General features: G+C 43.1%; 1 protein-coding gene across 1 annotated transcript; it reads left to right on the top strand.

The window, feature by feature from the left end:
• Window positions 1-3,119: 3,119 nt before the first annotated feature.
• Window positions 3,120-10,841, top strand: LOC139660931 (plexin-B3-like). Its single transcript, XM_071539213.1, has 6 exons — window positions 3,120-3,286; window positions 5,375-5,522; window positions 6,088-6,152; window positions 9,021-9,096; window positions 9,339-9,413; window positions 10,526-10,841. The coding sequence occupies exons 1-6, from the start codon at window positions 3,228-3,230 to the stop codon at window positions 10,628-10,630; spliced, it is 528 nt and encodes a 175-aa protein (XP_071395314.1). The 5' UTR covers window positions 3,120-3,227; the 3' UTR covers window positions 10,631-10,841.
• The last annotated feature ends 4,150 nt before the right edge of the window (window positions 10,842-14,991 follow it).

Below are 14,991 nucleotides of genomic sequence, written 5' to 3'. Positions count from 1 at the left end.
TCTGGCTTTTACTGTGAGTGTGACGATGTCCTCACTGAGCACAGTGTTCCTGAGGAAAGAGAGAGAGACAGAATGATCAGTAAAGGAAGACATGCAAGTTTTCCCTGAAGCTTAAGTCCAGTCCAGTGTTGTTGTTGTTGTTGATGTTGGTGAAAATCCATAAGAGTTCGCCGGGTACTTGTGGAGGTTAGCAGGTAACTGTGTTCACCGTATGTGGCTGTTGCCTTGACAGAGATGAGGGGGTCAGTTATAATGTCCTCTGAGACCCTCACAGTCCCAGAGTCAGTCCGCACCCACTCCAGGGACGCTCCAGTTCGGACACAAAGATCGTTCAGATCCGGCCAATCTGACCAGACCCCAAAACCAGCAGAGTGGGTGTCAAGTTTTCCACTGGGTTTCCTTCTGAATCCAAGGAAGTGGGGCTCTGACTCCCTGGCCAGTGGGACCTTGCGTCTCCTTAGGTCCAAGAACAGGGAGAATCGAGCCAGCTCCCTAACATCCTCATTATTATTCAGCATGTTCAGAAGGTGGGAAATCCTCATGCTGGTATAAATCCATGCCACATTTGGTACCCCCAGCCCTCCCTCCCACTGGGGATGAAAGATAATGTCCCGGGTGCTGTGTGTGTGTGTTGAGTCCAAGCCACTTTCACACTAAGCTCACTGTTTTGTCATTCATTTCACTTAGCACTTTCTGTTGGATGTGGACGTTGGAGAACAGATGTTGTACTTTAGACAGCGCCACCTGTCTAATAGCTTCCAACTTCATAGTCAGAGGCAGTGTGCATCTGTCAATCAAGTCCAACCTGGATGTGAACTCAGACAAGATGATGTTAACTTGCTCCTTCCATTCTCCTGCAATGTTGATTTTATGTCCAAGATAAGTGTATGTCTCATGGAGAGAGTATACACGTATGGGTCTTGTTGCTACTGTGAACACAGGGCAAGTATCAGCTTTTGAGCGGTACCAACGATTCCCTCCACTCCTCCTCTCATACAGAACAGCACATTTTGTGTCCTTGACCTCCAGGCCTGACCATTCCAAAAATGAATCTGTCCTGGTGAGCATGTTCTTAATTACACTCTCTTCTCTAGAGGCTAGCTGGACATCATCTGCATAGCCCTGTACTGGGTTGGGGGAGATCACACCGTTGGGGGCACATTGACACATCCACTTTAACCATTGGTTGATAGCAATTATAAAATTAATTGCACTCCATGGACAGCCAGTTTTAATGCCTATCTGGAGAGGTGTTGGGTGAGTGAGTTGTTTTCCACAGATTACTTGGATAAAGGAGCCTCTGTATACATCTTTCACTATGTCAATGAACAGTTGGGGTAGCTGTATTTCCTCCAGTGATCTGATCATGACATTGTGAGATAGAATCCCAAATGCATCTCTAAAATCAAGGAAGACCGCATACAGTCTGCAGGACTCATGCTTAAAGTCATCTATCCCTGTTTTAAGGGAGAATACATGTTCATTCATACCCTGCCTATTAATGTATGCCTTCTGCTTGGTGGACAGGATGTCAGCATCCACCAGCCAAGGGAGGACTCTAGCCAGTATGCACTTCATGAATACCTTATAGATGGTAGGGAGGAGGAATATATCTCTCCATGTTGATGGATCTTCAGGGATGTTGTCTTTTTTGGGGATACGATGGACTAGTGCTCCTTTCCATGAATCTGGTACTCTCTTATTTTCCAAACAGACATTAAAGATAGTTGTTAAAATCTGACATGACTGCGCGGCTTTAAGAGTGTCATATGTCACCCCATCCATGCCGCTGGCTTTGTTGTTAGGAAGGCTATGTAAAACAGTCTCTACCTCCTCATAAGTAAAGTGCGTGGTGTCAGGGAGGAGTGTCGGCTTAAGTGGCAGCAGATTCTCGTGCCAGGGTGGGGGTGGGAGATCATCGTTAAGCCTTTGGTTTTGACATTTGTTATCATAATAAGTTTGTATGGCTGCAATGTTGCTGGGGGGAGGGTCAGGGTGCTCACCGTTGTTTAAAATGACCTGGATCGCTTTAGATCATTTATGTTGCCAAAGATGTGCGAGTTTATTCCTGCTCACCTTCCTGCGCCGTCGGCTGGGGCTCGCATCTGTCTCCAGGGAGGGTTAGGGTTAGGGTTAGGGTTAGGGTTAGGGTTAGGGTAGGTCAGGGTTAGGGTTAGGGTTAGGGTTAGGGTAGTTCAGGGCAGGACGGTATTGCGCAGGAAGCGCAGCTGATCGCAAATCCAGTCAGCTGTTGAGGCCGGTGTTAAAGTTTCAGGATATGGTTGTGCCAGTGGGAACGTCTTCAAGACTCTTGCCACGTATTTCAAAAGTTGTAATCTGAAAGGTTTACCACTGTGGCTTTCCGCTGTGAAAATCCTGTTCTTGAAGAATATTCCGTTCAGCAATGTGGCGAGCGTTTTCCACTTTCTTGGATCACCAGAGGAAACAAAGTTCTTCTCGTGCTGCCGATTGGTGTTCAATCGGTCCCTGAAGATTTTCTCATGGGTCTGGAAAGCCATCCGTTTGCTGCTCAGACAGCGGACAGACGTACTGCTGGAAGGCCGGGTCTGTTAGCTCCGTTCCCGGTAGATGTTCATGGGAGGGGTCATGAGCCGCGGCTGATGGTAGATTCTCCCGGTGAGTAGAGCTTGTTTGTATTCAAGCTTGATTGTCGCGATCAGGCACATAGTCCACAGAAGTTGCCAATGCATCTTAAACTGCACCTATTACATTAACGATGGTAATTACAACAGGTGTGGTTGTTTAGGTTATTAAAACAACAGTTGGTTGGCTTGGTTCACCTGCACTTCACCTACGACCTGCAGCCATCATGCGCGCACACACACACACACACACACACACACACACACACACACACACACACACACACACACACACACACACACACACACACAATATTCCAGGAGTGTCTCTACTGATTTTATTCTGATTCCACTCTGTCCTCCATCTAATCAGGATGTTTTAATCTAACTTTGTGTATATCTGTCTCTCTCTCTCTGCCCGTCTCTCTCCCTGCCCGTCTCTCTCTCTGCCTGTGTCTCTCTCTCTGCCTGTCTCTCTCTCTACCCGTCTCTCTCTCTCTACCCGTCTCTCTCTCTCTGTAGGGAACCCTTCAGAAGTTTGTGGACGATGTGTTCGTTTCGATCCTGAACACGAAGCGTTCTCCTCCCATCGCCGTCAGATTCTTCTTCGACTTCCTGGACGACATGGCCGAGAAACACGGGATCGACGACCCGGAGACCGTCCACATCTGGAAGACCAACAGGTGAGACTACTGACTGTTTCTACTGACTGTTTCTACTGACCGACTGTTTCTACTGACTGTTTCCACTGACTGTTTCTACTGACCGACTGTTTCTACTGACCCAGAGACCGTCCACATCTGGAAGACCAACAGGTGAGACTACTGACTGTTTCTACTGACTGTTTCTACTGACCGACTGTTTCTACTGACTGTTTCCACTGACTGTTTCTACTGACCGACTGTTTCTACTGACCCAGAGACCGTCCACATCTGGAAGACCAACAGGTGAGAGACTGGTTCTACTGACTGTTTCTACTGACTGTTTCTACTGACTGTTTCCACTGACCGACTGTTTCTACTGACTGTTTCTACTGACCGACTGTTTCTACTGACCCAGAGACCGTCCACATCTGGAAGACCAACAGGTGAGAGACTGGTTCTACTGACTGTTTCTACTGACCGACTGTTTCTACTGACCCAGAGACCGTCCACATCTGGAAGACCAACAGGTGAGACTACTGACTGTTTCTACTGACTGTTTCTACTGACTGTTTCTACTGACCGACTGTTTCTACTGACCCAGAGACCGTCCACATCTGGAAGACCAACAGGTGAGACTACTGACTGTTTCTACTGACTGTTTCTACTGACTGTTTCCACTGACCGACTGTTTCTACTGACTGTTTCTACTGACCGACTGTTTCTACTGACCCAGAGACCGTCCACATCTGGAAGACCAACAGGTGAGAGACTGGTTCTACTGACTGTTTCTACTGACTGACTGTTTCTACTGACCGACTGCTTCTACTGACCCAGAGACCGTCCACATCTGGAAGACCAACAGGTGAGAGACTGTTTCTACTGACTGTTTCTACTGACCGACTGCTTCTACTGACTGTTTCTACTGACCGACTGTTTCTACTGACTGTTTCTACTGACTGACTGTTTCTACTGACCGACTGTTTCTACTGACCGACTGTTTCTACTGACTGTTTCTACTGACCGACTGTTTCTAGTGATTGTTTCTACTGACTGTTTCTACTGACCGACTGTTTCTACTGACTGACTGTTTCTACTGACCGACTGTTTCTACTGACCGACTGTTTCTACTGACTGTTTCTACTGACCGACTGCTTCTACTGACCCAGAGACCGTCCACATCTGGAAGACCAACAGGTGAGAGACTGGTTCTACTGACTGTTTCTACTGACCGACTGTTTCTACTTACTGTTTCCACTGACCGACTGTTTCTACTGACTGTTTCTACTGACCGACTGTTTCTACTGACCCAGAGACCGTCCACATCTGGAAGACCAACAGGTGAGAGACTGGTTCTACTGACTGTTTCTACTGACTGTTTCTACTGACCGACTGTTTCTACTGACTGTTTCTACTGACCGAATGTTTCTACTGACCCAGAGACCGTCCATATCTGGAAGACCAACAGGTGCTGAGAGACTGTTTCTACCGACTGTTTCTACTGACCGACTGTTTCTACCGACTGTTTCTACTGACCGACTGTTTCTACTGACCGACTGTTTCTACTGACTGTTTCTACTGACCGACTGTTTCTACTGACCGACTGTTTCTACTGACCCAGAGACCGTCCACATCTGGAAGACCAACAGGTGCTGAGAGGCTGTTTCTACCGACTGTTTCTACTGACCGACTGCTTCTACTGACCGACTGCTTCTACTGACCGACTGTTTCTACTGACCGACTGTTTCTACTGATTGTTTCTACTGACCGACTGTTTCTACTGACCGACTGTTTCTACTGACCGGCTGGTTCTACTGACCGACTGGTTCTACTGACCGGCTGGTTTACTGACCGCTTTCATCCTGCTGTTCATGAAACCACATGATCATCTTAGAATATGGGAACAGAGACCTGTCTGTCTCTCTGACCTGTCTGTCTGTCCTCCAGTCTCCCTCTCAGGTTCTGGGTGACACTGTCTGTCTCTCTGACCTGTCTGTCTGTCCTCCAGTCTCCCTCTCAGGTTCTGGGTGACACTGTCTGTCTCTCTGACCTGTCTGTCTGTCCTCCAGTCTCCCTCTCAGGTTCTGGGTGACACTGTCTGTCTCTCTGACCTGTCTGTCTGTCCTCCAGTCTCCCTCTCAGGTTCTGGGTGAACATCCTGAAGAATCCTCAGTTTGTTTTGGACGTCCAGGTGACGGACAGCGTCGACGCCGTCCTGTCTGTCATCGCTCAGACCTTCATCGACTCCTGCACCACGTCTGAGCACAAAGTGGGACGGGTACGACCTGTCTGTCTGCCTGCCTGCCTGTCTGTCTGCCTGTCTGTCTGTCTGTCTGCCTGCCTGTCTGTCTGCCTGCCTGTCTGCCTGCCTGCCCGCCTGTCTGTCTGCCTGCCTGCCTGTCTGTCTGCCTGTCTGTCTGTCTGTCTGCCTGTCTGTCTGTCTGTCTGTCTGCCTGCCTGTCTGTCTGTCTGCCTGCCTGTCTGCCTGCCTGCCCGCCTGTCTGCCTGCCTGTCTGTCTGTCTGTCTGTCTGTCTGTTTGCTTGCCTGTCTTATCTAATGTGTGTATGAATTTAGTATGTTGCTGTATACAGGACTGCTGCCATATATATATATAGATATATATGTCTATATATATATATAGACATATATATAGTATATATATATATATATAACCTTTATAACCATATATAACCTATACAGGATACAAATCTATACATGTGGTTTATAGTAAGTTAATATGAAACGTATCGTTGTGATGTGTTTCCAGGACTGTGTCTGTTGTCATATACAGTATATTTGCAGATACAGTGACTTTATAAAAAGCTTATCATTGTGTTTGCAGGACTCTCCTGTCAACAAGCTGCTGTACGCCAGAGAGATTCCCAGATACAAACAGCTGGTGGAGAGGTGAGACAGGTTTCTGTTCTGACACACTACTATACAGTTACTATAGAGATAACAGAGAGATAACAGAGATAACAGAAATGAAAGAGATAACAGAGACAACAGAAATGAAAGAGATAACAGAGATAACATAACAGAGTTAGATAGATCAGCGATAACAAAGATAACATAGAGATAACAGTGACAACACAGAACAGGTTACATAGACATAACAGAGAGATAACAGAGAGGGAACAGAGATAAAATAGAGATAACAGAGATAACATAGACATAACATAGAGTAATACACAAGGAGGGCAAAAACCCTACAGATTGTTCGTCATACAGACCAATAAGTCTTTTGAATGTTGATCATAAGCTCCTGTCCTCAATCTTAGCTACTAGACTGACAAACATTATACCCAAATGAATAAAGCCAGATCAAACTGGTTTTATTAGGCAAAGACATCTCATTGATAATGTGAGACGAAACATTATGGACAACCCTTTTAAGATAGCCAAAGGGACTAGGCAGGGGGATCCGCTGTCCCCTTTGATCTTTGCCTTGTGCATTGAACCCTTGGCAGAATATATTAGGCTAGAACAGAAAATAGAAGGTATTTATATAGTGGGTCAATCTCATAAATTGTCTATGTATGTGGACGATATAATCCTCTACTTATCCAATCCTTAGAAGTCAATTCAAGAATTAATGAAAGTGATTGAAGAATATGGAACCCTCTCAGGGTATAAATTGAATATAAGTAACTCTAGCACTTTTAAGCAATGGGACGGTCTCATAGCAATATTTTTATGGAATGGTAGGAAACAGAATAAAAATGAAATGTCTCAAATTGCCGAAAGAATAGTGGAGATATTCCTCTAAATGCCCTACCCTTCTCCAAATACAAAAAATCTAATATTAAGAGACTAGAAAATAGATGGGTGATTAACACATTAAGAGTATGTAAAGAAATTGCCAGAAACAAAGACTAACTGAGGATTTAATATTGTTAAAAGAAATAGCAACTGATAATGATTTTCCACCAAGCACAGTCGATCAAACCTTCAGAGTATTGGCTTCTAAAGGATTATGTAAATATGGGCAAATGTTTGGCTAGAGAGAAATGAAGTCTTCTGAACAGCTAGCCTCACAGTATGGATTACCTAATTCTCATTTATTTAGATACTTCCAAGTGAGAAGCCATCTTTTTAAGACATGTGAAAAGAAATCAATTCAAAACATAAACCCATTGATTAAATGTTTACTAACTATGACAGGTTGAAACCGAGTCATTGACCAAGATTGTAAAAAATAATGCAATCCACATATCATGACACTCAAATAAGTCTCAATCTTAAAGATAAATGGGAAAATGAATTACAATGTAGTATATTACCAGAAGAATGGGAGCAAATGTGCAAAAAAATATATATAACGACTAGTTCAACATACTGGAAAGAATATGCATTGAAGACCATAATCCTGTTACTTTAAGACACCACAAATTCAAAGTAAATACAAAAAACACGTAACACCAAGATGCTGGAGAGAATGTGGCGAGGAGATGGCAGCACACAGTCATATATTCTGGTCATGTAAAACAATCAGTGGCTTTTGGGGAAATGCTATTAGAGAAATTTCAAACATTTTCAATATAAGTTTTAACTCTCATGTGTAAGTCGCTTTGGATAAAAGCGTCTGCCAAATGTGAAATTGTTATTGTTAATTGTAAACAAAAACCCATTCATCTTATTATTAGGGAAAATACCAGATGAGATCCAAAAAACTGATCTGCATTTGTTTTTAATAATAAGATTATCCATAATCAAGCAAATAACAAGGAATTGGTCTAAGGTTGATGACCTAATTAATTGTAAATGGAAAGAGCTTGTAAACTAAATTCATGCAATGGAAAAAATAACCATGAGAATCAAGAATCAAGTCCATGTTTTTGAGGAAAGATGGGGAACATGGGAGAAGTATAGAACAAAGGGTGTACAGTAATTAGGTCTCAGTAAGATGTGTGAAATGGGTGAGCACATTTTGATAATAAGTTAAACTTCTCAAATAGAAACATTGTATACTGTTTATCTAGGCTGAAATGATTTATCCTCCAATATTATGTACTCTAGCTATTTGGTATCATATCCTATTATCTGCTATTATAAATAATGTATTAATGTTATAATTTCGTATTATTCTTTATTTTTATCATGTATTATATTTATTATTATGTATTTATTCTTCTTCAATCATGTTTTACTCAGTTATTATGCTTTGTTTATGCATCACATAAATCTGTCAAAAAATGCAAATAAAAAGAGATAACATAGAGATAACAGAGGTAACAGATAACAGTGATAACAGAGATAGCAGTGATAACAGAGATAACAGAAATAACAGAGACAACACAGATAACAGATAACATAGAGATAACAGAGATAACATAGAGATAACAGAGATACCATAGCGATACCATAGAGATAACAGAGATAACAGAGATAACAGAGATAACATAGAGATAACAGAGATAACACAGATAACAGAGATAACATGGAGATAACAGAGATAGCATAGAGATAACAGATGACAGATAACACAGATAACAGAGATAACACAGATAACAGATAACACAGATAACAGATAACAGAGATAACAGAAATAACAGATAACAGTGTTAACAGATAACAGAGATAACAAATAACAGAGATAACACAGATAACACAGATAACACAGATAACATAGAGATGTTAGTATCATCTACCTACTACTATAGTTAGTAATTTGTTAAAGAGTTACGTTGTCAGGTAAACACTTGTATAAACCAGGAGATTACAAAGGTATATGATCTGTTACTGATGTGTGTGTGACTCTGTGTGTGTGTTCAGGTATTACAGTGACATCCACAGTGCTGCGTCAGGCTGCTACCAGGAGATGAACTCTACTCTGACTGAACTGTCTGGGGTTAGTACACACACACACACACACACACACACACATACACACACACACACACACACACACACACACACACACACACACACAGACACAGTATAGTCACATCTCAGCACTCTTACTCTGTCAATTTCTCTCCATCTCTCTGTCTCTCTGTCTGTCTGTCTCTCTGTCTGTCTCTCTGTCTGTCTGTCTCTCTGTCTGTCTCTCGGTCTGTCTGTCTCTCTGTCTGTCTCTCTGTCTGTCTCCAGAGTTTTGCATCAGAGATGAACAGTCTGGTGGCTCTGCATGAGCTCTACAAGTATATCAACAAATACTATGACCAGGTAACTAACACACACACACACACACACACATACACACACACACACACACACACACACACACACACACACACTTTCTGCTCTGCATGCTGTGTGGAATCAGATTTTAAAATCCAAACCGAGCTTAAATAAAAAGCCGTGGATGAGACAGTAAAGTGTTTCTGAGGTTTTCCTTCCTGGAGGAGCAAAGCTTAATTATTTTAATATCCTTTAATTTAGTCTGTAATTTATCATCTTTTAACTTAACCTTTAACTTATCCTTTAACTTGTTATCCTTTAACTTAATCATCTTTAAAAACACACCAGCATTATCCTTTCATTCATTTTCACTTCATTAATTTATTAATTTAATTTTATTTAATTTTGAATTTTCGACCCGAGGCTAAATGTGCCACTGTTAGCCAACTAATATTTAGACTGTGTTTAAATATGTTGAAGGTTTTCCAAAGACTGACCAAAACAGCTTTGTGTTGGTGGGTCTCGTCTCAGGACAGGTCCGGGGGACCGGCTACTCTGTGAATTCTGCTTAATGAAATCCTTAAGTGGAGGCGGGCTAAACCATGAAAAACTTTAAAAACAAGACTTTATAAGATTATCCCAACTCATTAGATGAAGCTGGGAGCGGATGGGACAGCGGTGACTCTGTTTACACACCTGGAGGTTTTGTCCCGCTGGAGGATCTTAGCATTAAAATATAATTCAGCCTCTGTAGTTAGACTGCTTCTTTTATACTTCAAATTTGCCAGATTATATTTTGCAGCATTTGTCATTGTTTTTACTTGTTTTTTAAAAGAACAATACCCACATATTTAGAATTGGACCCCACCTGGATCCCCACAGACCAGATGTGTGTCTGGAGCATCACAGGCTCCTTCACACTGTTTCAGATCCAGATGAAGCAGGAGCTTCTCTGAGGATGAGGAGGAGTTTCACTTCCAGCCTTTTCTTTGTTTTTGGCAGGAACATAAATCACAGCGTCGTCTGCATACATGAGTCACACTTACTACCTGTCTAACCCTCTCTCTCTCTCTGTCTGTCTCTCTGCCTGTCTGTCTCTCTCTCTGTCTGTCTCTCTGCCTGTCTGCCTGTCTGTCTCTCTGCCTGTCTGTCTGTAGGTCATCATGTCTCTGGAGGAAGACAGTTCAGGTCAGAAGATGCAGTTGGCCTACAGGCTGCAGCAGGTCGCCGCTCTGGTGGAGAACAAGGTCACTGACCTCTGATGACCTCTGACCTCTAACCCCACAGTTCACACTGGTGGAGAACAAGCACTGACCTTTGACCCCTGACCCCTACAGCCAGCAGCCTGTCATTCTCAGGTCAAACCAACTCACTGACCCACAACCATGACCCCGTGACCCCTGACCCTGAAGAAACCTGGAGTCACTGCTGAAACTGAGAGGAGGAGGAGGAGGAGGAGGAGGAAGAGGAGGAGGAGGAAGAGGAGGATGAGAAAGAGGAGGAAGATTCCTGTTAAGCAGCTTTACTGGCAGAGACTCTGAGAGACTGAACACTAAATATCATTTAATTCCTGTTAATACTGTGTCTTCCTGCTGTGTGTGTGTGTGTGTGTGTGTGTGTGTGTGTGTGTGTGTGTGTGTGTGTGTGTGTGTGTGTGTGTGTGTGTTGGGGGTTACATGACTGGTTTTTATACTCAAACTCAGGGGATCCAAATTTTTTAAAATTATTTTTTTCCAAATTAAATTGTTGGCTGTCAGGTTTCTTCACACTGCAGGGAACAGCAGGAACAAACTAACTTTCACAACAACATTTAAAAACCTTTAAAACTCAACAAAATGATTAAAACCTTTAAAACTCAACAACATGATTAAAACCTTTAAAACTCAACAACATTTAAAAACCTTTAAAACTCAACAACATGATTAAAACCTTTAAAACTCAACAACATGATTAAAACCTTTAAAACTCAACAACATGATTAAAACCTTTAAAACTCAACAACATGATTAAAACCTTTAAAACTCAACAACATGATTAAAACCTTTAAAACTCAACAACATGATTAAAACCTTTAAAACTCAACAACATGATTAAAACCTTTAAAACTCAACAACATGATTAAAACCTTTAAAACTCAACAACGTGATTAAAACCTTCCAGGACCGTCATCAGGGTTCGACAGATTCGACAGTTTTTGAAGGCCAATATCAACGCTGATATTTTTGAAGTGAAAATGCTGATAGTCAATTTTTTTGCCAGTATTCAATATCTTTAAATTTGATATTTCCATGACAAAAAATAAAAACTTCTATTCTCGTCGGGGTGGAAAATAACCTGACTTGCCAGATGGTTTGTTACACAGAACCATCTGTTTGGAAAAGGGCGGCACTTTCAAAAAATACTTGGCAGGTGATTGGATGAACCATCTGTCTATCACCGTCTATCACGGGCTAACTTCAACCAATCAGATCAGATTGCTGAAGCCGGTCTGGAGAAGAGTGAAAACATCTTTTCCATCCAGAAAAGCCTTCAGTGCCGTTCTTTGCTCTTTCAGTGAAGAAATCCTCTGCAGGTCAGAAGTATCTGATGTCACAGCAGCATGTCAGCAGCCTCTTTAGGAGCCGCCATGTTGTGAACCAACAGTCGCTTCTCGCTGTCGTCACACCTAAGCCCCGCCCCCAGCTGCCCTCTCAGGACGCCGATCGGTCCGACCCGCTGTGGTTCAGACTCAAACGCAGAACTTGAAGCCTGGCAAGACGGATTCTTACGTCAGACCAGACCATCAGACCAGATATCAGTCTTCGGCCTGAAACTAACCTCCAGATAACCATAAACTAACCTAACCAGATCAGCCCTGCTTAAGCAAACCTTAATGAAGCTTAACAAACTTTAGCATTTGATTGGTCGTTGAAGCTGAAACCTTCTTCTTCTGTGGTGGAAAACAATCCAACCAATCAGGTCAGGGAACAACCACTGCCTTGGACTACATATCCCAGAATTCCTTGCTGTCAGCACTCCCCTCAGTGTGAAGTGACATGTCCTTATATGGTCGTGTCAGACCGGTCCGTTTTTACATAAAGCACAACGTCTTTCTACTGATCAGATCTATTGATTATTGATAACAATCATTTTTCTAAAAGTTGCCAGTCTATCGTTGCCTTTACTACTGAAAACCAGCAATGTGTCTGCACTGTCAGTTACTGTGAGTTACTGTCAGTTACTGTCAGTTACTGTAACCTGCTGTCAGTTACTGTCAGTTACTGTAACCTGCTGTCAGTTACTGTAGTTCCTGTCAGTTACTGTAGTTCCTGTCAGTTACTGTAGTTCCTGTCAGTTCCTGTAACCTGCTGAGAGATTTAATTCAGCTTGAGTCCAGGCTGCTGACTGACAGAGATTCTGTTCTGTCAGTAGAAACTGACTGACAGTCTGTTGTCAGTCTGTTGTCAGTAGAAACTGATCAGAACATTACTCCTGGCTGATGAGCTTTCAGCTTGATAACCAATAATTAAAACAATATTAATTATTATAATGAGTTATAAGATAGAGGGGGGGGGGGCAGCTGTCATCAGCAGAGTGTGTGTGTGTGGTGTGTGTGTGTGTGTGTGTGTTAGTGTGTGTGTGTGTGTGTGTGTGTGTGAGTGTTAGTGTGTGTGTGTGTTAGTGTGTGTGTGTGTGTGTTAGTGTGTGTGTGTGTGTGTGTGTTAGTGTGTGTGTGTGTGTGTGTGTGTGTGTGTGTGTGTGTGTTAGTGTGTGTGTGTGTGTGTGTGTGTGTGTGTGTGTGTGTGTGTGTGTGTGTGTGTCTGTTAGTGTGTGTGTGTGTGTGTGTGTGTGTGTGTGTGTGTGTGTGTGTGTGTGTGTGTGTGTGTGTTAGCTAGTCACTAACTTATTGTGTGTAAATACTATTTAAACCTATTTATCCAGCGGTGCCTTCCTCCTGCAGCAGGTGGCGCCTCAGTCTGTTCTCACTGGGCTGCACCCAGTGCATTATGGGATACTGAGTTCTTTGTAACCTTTATTTAACCAGGGAGGGGCGACGGAGCGTCGAGCCGCGCTGACTCGGTCTGAAGTTTATCATCCAATCGGCTTCGGCGCTGTCGCGTGTCACATGACGTCCGGTCACATAAACAGCAGTGCATGATGGGATTGATTGTGTGGACCATGTTTCTGTCTCCATGGTTGTGCTTCAGGTTGGTTTGGGATCTGGGTATTTCCTGAAAAACTCCATCAGTGTTTTCATGTTTTCTATCTCGACGACTCAAAACAGACTGGACCGAGCAATAACCCCCCCCCCCCACTATTCTTCCTATTCTGATTATTCTGGTTATGGTTATATTCTTCTTCTTCTCTTCTTCTCTTCTTCTTCGTCTGTTCTGCTGTGATGTCTCTCTCTGCTCGTACCTGCAGATCCACTGTGGGTTTACCTTGATGTTTTTTGCCTTGCGTGTTTTTTGAGCCTGTGTTCGACCCGTAGTTGTAGTTCTCTGATCAGAATAGACTTTTGCATGCGTGTGATGATGACGATGATGAAGATGTATGTAGGGCCGTGTCTCCTCGCCGCGCGGCCGCTGTGTTGCTGCGGGTCAGACTGACCTTTGACCCCGCTGATCCGGATCTGACCTTTGACCCCGCTGATCCGGATCTGACCTTTGACCCCGCTGATCCGGATCTGATCTGCCGGCTGCGCTCAGATCAGATCAGCTGCTGCGGCCGCTGTACAGTTTTCTAATCTTCTATTCTGGGAAATGACAAACCAGACGCTCGGCTCTGATTGGACGAGCTCCGTCTGTTGCTGATAAACAACAGAAACGTTTTTCTACAAGGGAAAAAACTTTTAAAGAATTTGTATAAAATGGAAAATGACTCCGTGGCTGAGATGGAAGTACAGACTTTTCTATTGGTTTGTGTATAGTTTGCTAACGAAGTGTAAATGTGCCTGTAAATACTGAGGAGGAGGAGCAGGAGGAGGAGGAGGAGGAGGAGGAGCAGGAGGAGGAGGAGCAGGAGGAGGAGGAGCAGGAGGAGGAGGGTGAAGATGAAGAGCCTCTGTCATGGAAATGAGCGAGGCAGGAGGCTGACGACAATTTGTATGATGAAAAAATAAAGTTTTAATTTTAACATTCCTCTGCCTGTCTGTCTCTCTACCTGTCTGTCTCTCTACCTGTCTCTCTACCTGTCTGTCTCTCTACCTGTCTGTCTGTCTAATGACAGCTGACTGATAACTGATAACTTTGTCTTTTGAAGTGTTTTGTTGTCCCAGTTCAATTCAGTTCAATTCAGTTCAGTTCTAGTTTGGTTCAGTTCAGTTCAGTTCAGTTCAGTTCTAGTTTGGTTCAGTTCAGTTCAGTTCAGTTCAGTTCAGTTCAGTTCAGTTCAGTTCAGTTTGTTTGTTTGTTTGTTTGTTTATTTAAGAAGGGACAATGCACATTAATTAACATGAGTACTTAAGTACATCATGTTCATCAGATTTAGCCGTACAGGCTAGTTTCCATCTGCAGTCCCTGGCAGGTTGATGGCATATAAAAACATTAAGAGAAAAACATACAGGAACACACAGGCACATGAACACATAAGCACAGACAAAAGCACATGAGCACAGAACAAACAGTAAACAATGACATTGCCA

Source organism: Centroberyx affinis, unplaced genomic scaffold (assembly GCF_046629955.1).
Source record: "Centroberyx affinis isolate AG114_WGS23_722 - 3 ecotype Tasmania unplaced genomic scaffold, CSIRO-AGI_Caff_v1 ptg003426l_1, whole genome shotgun sequence".
Classification (NCBI taxonomy): Eukaryota; Metazoa; Chordata; class Actinopteri; order Beryciformes; family Berycidae; genus Centroberyx; species Centroberyx affinis.
This window is presented reverse-complemented; position numbering and strand designations above follow the sequence as displayed.

Excerpts from the sequence above, each read along its gene's own strand:
- LOC139660931 (XM_071539213.1), top strand. The coding sequence starts at position 3,228 with ATGGCCGAGAAACACGGGATCGACGACCCGGAGACCGTCCACATCTGG. Across the intron at positions 9,097-9,338 it reads CTCTGACTGAACTGTCTGGG|AGTTTTGCATCAGAGATGAA; the intron begins GTTAGTACACAC and ends GTCTGTCTCCAG. Across the intron at positions 9,414-10,525 it reads TCAACAAATACTATGACCAG|GTCATCATGTCTCTGGAGGA; the intron begins GTAACTAACACA and ends GTCTGTCTGTAG.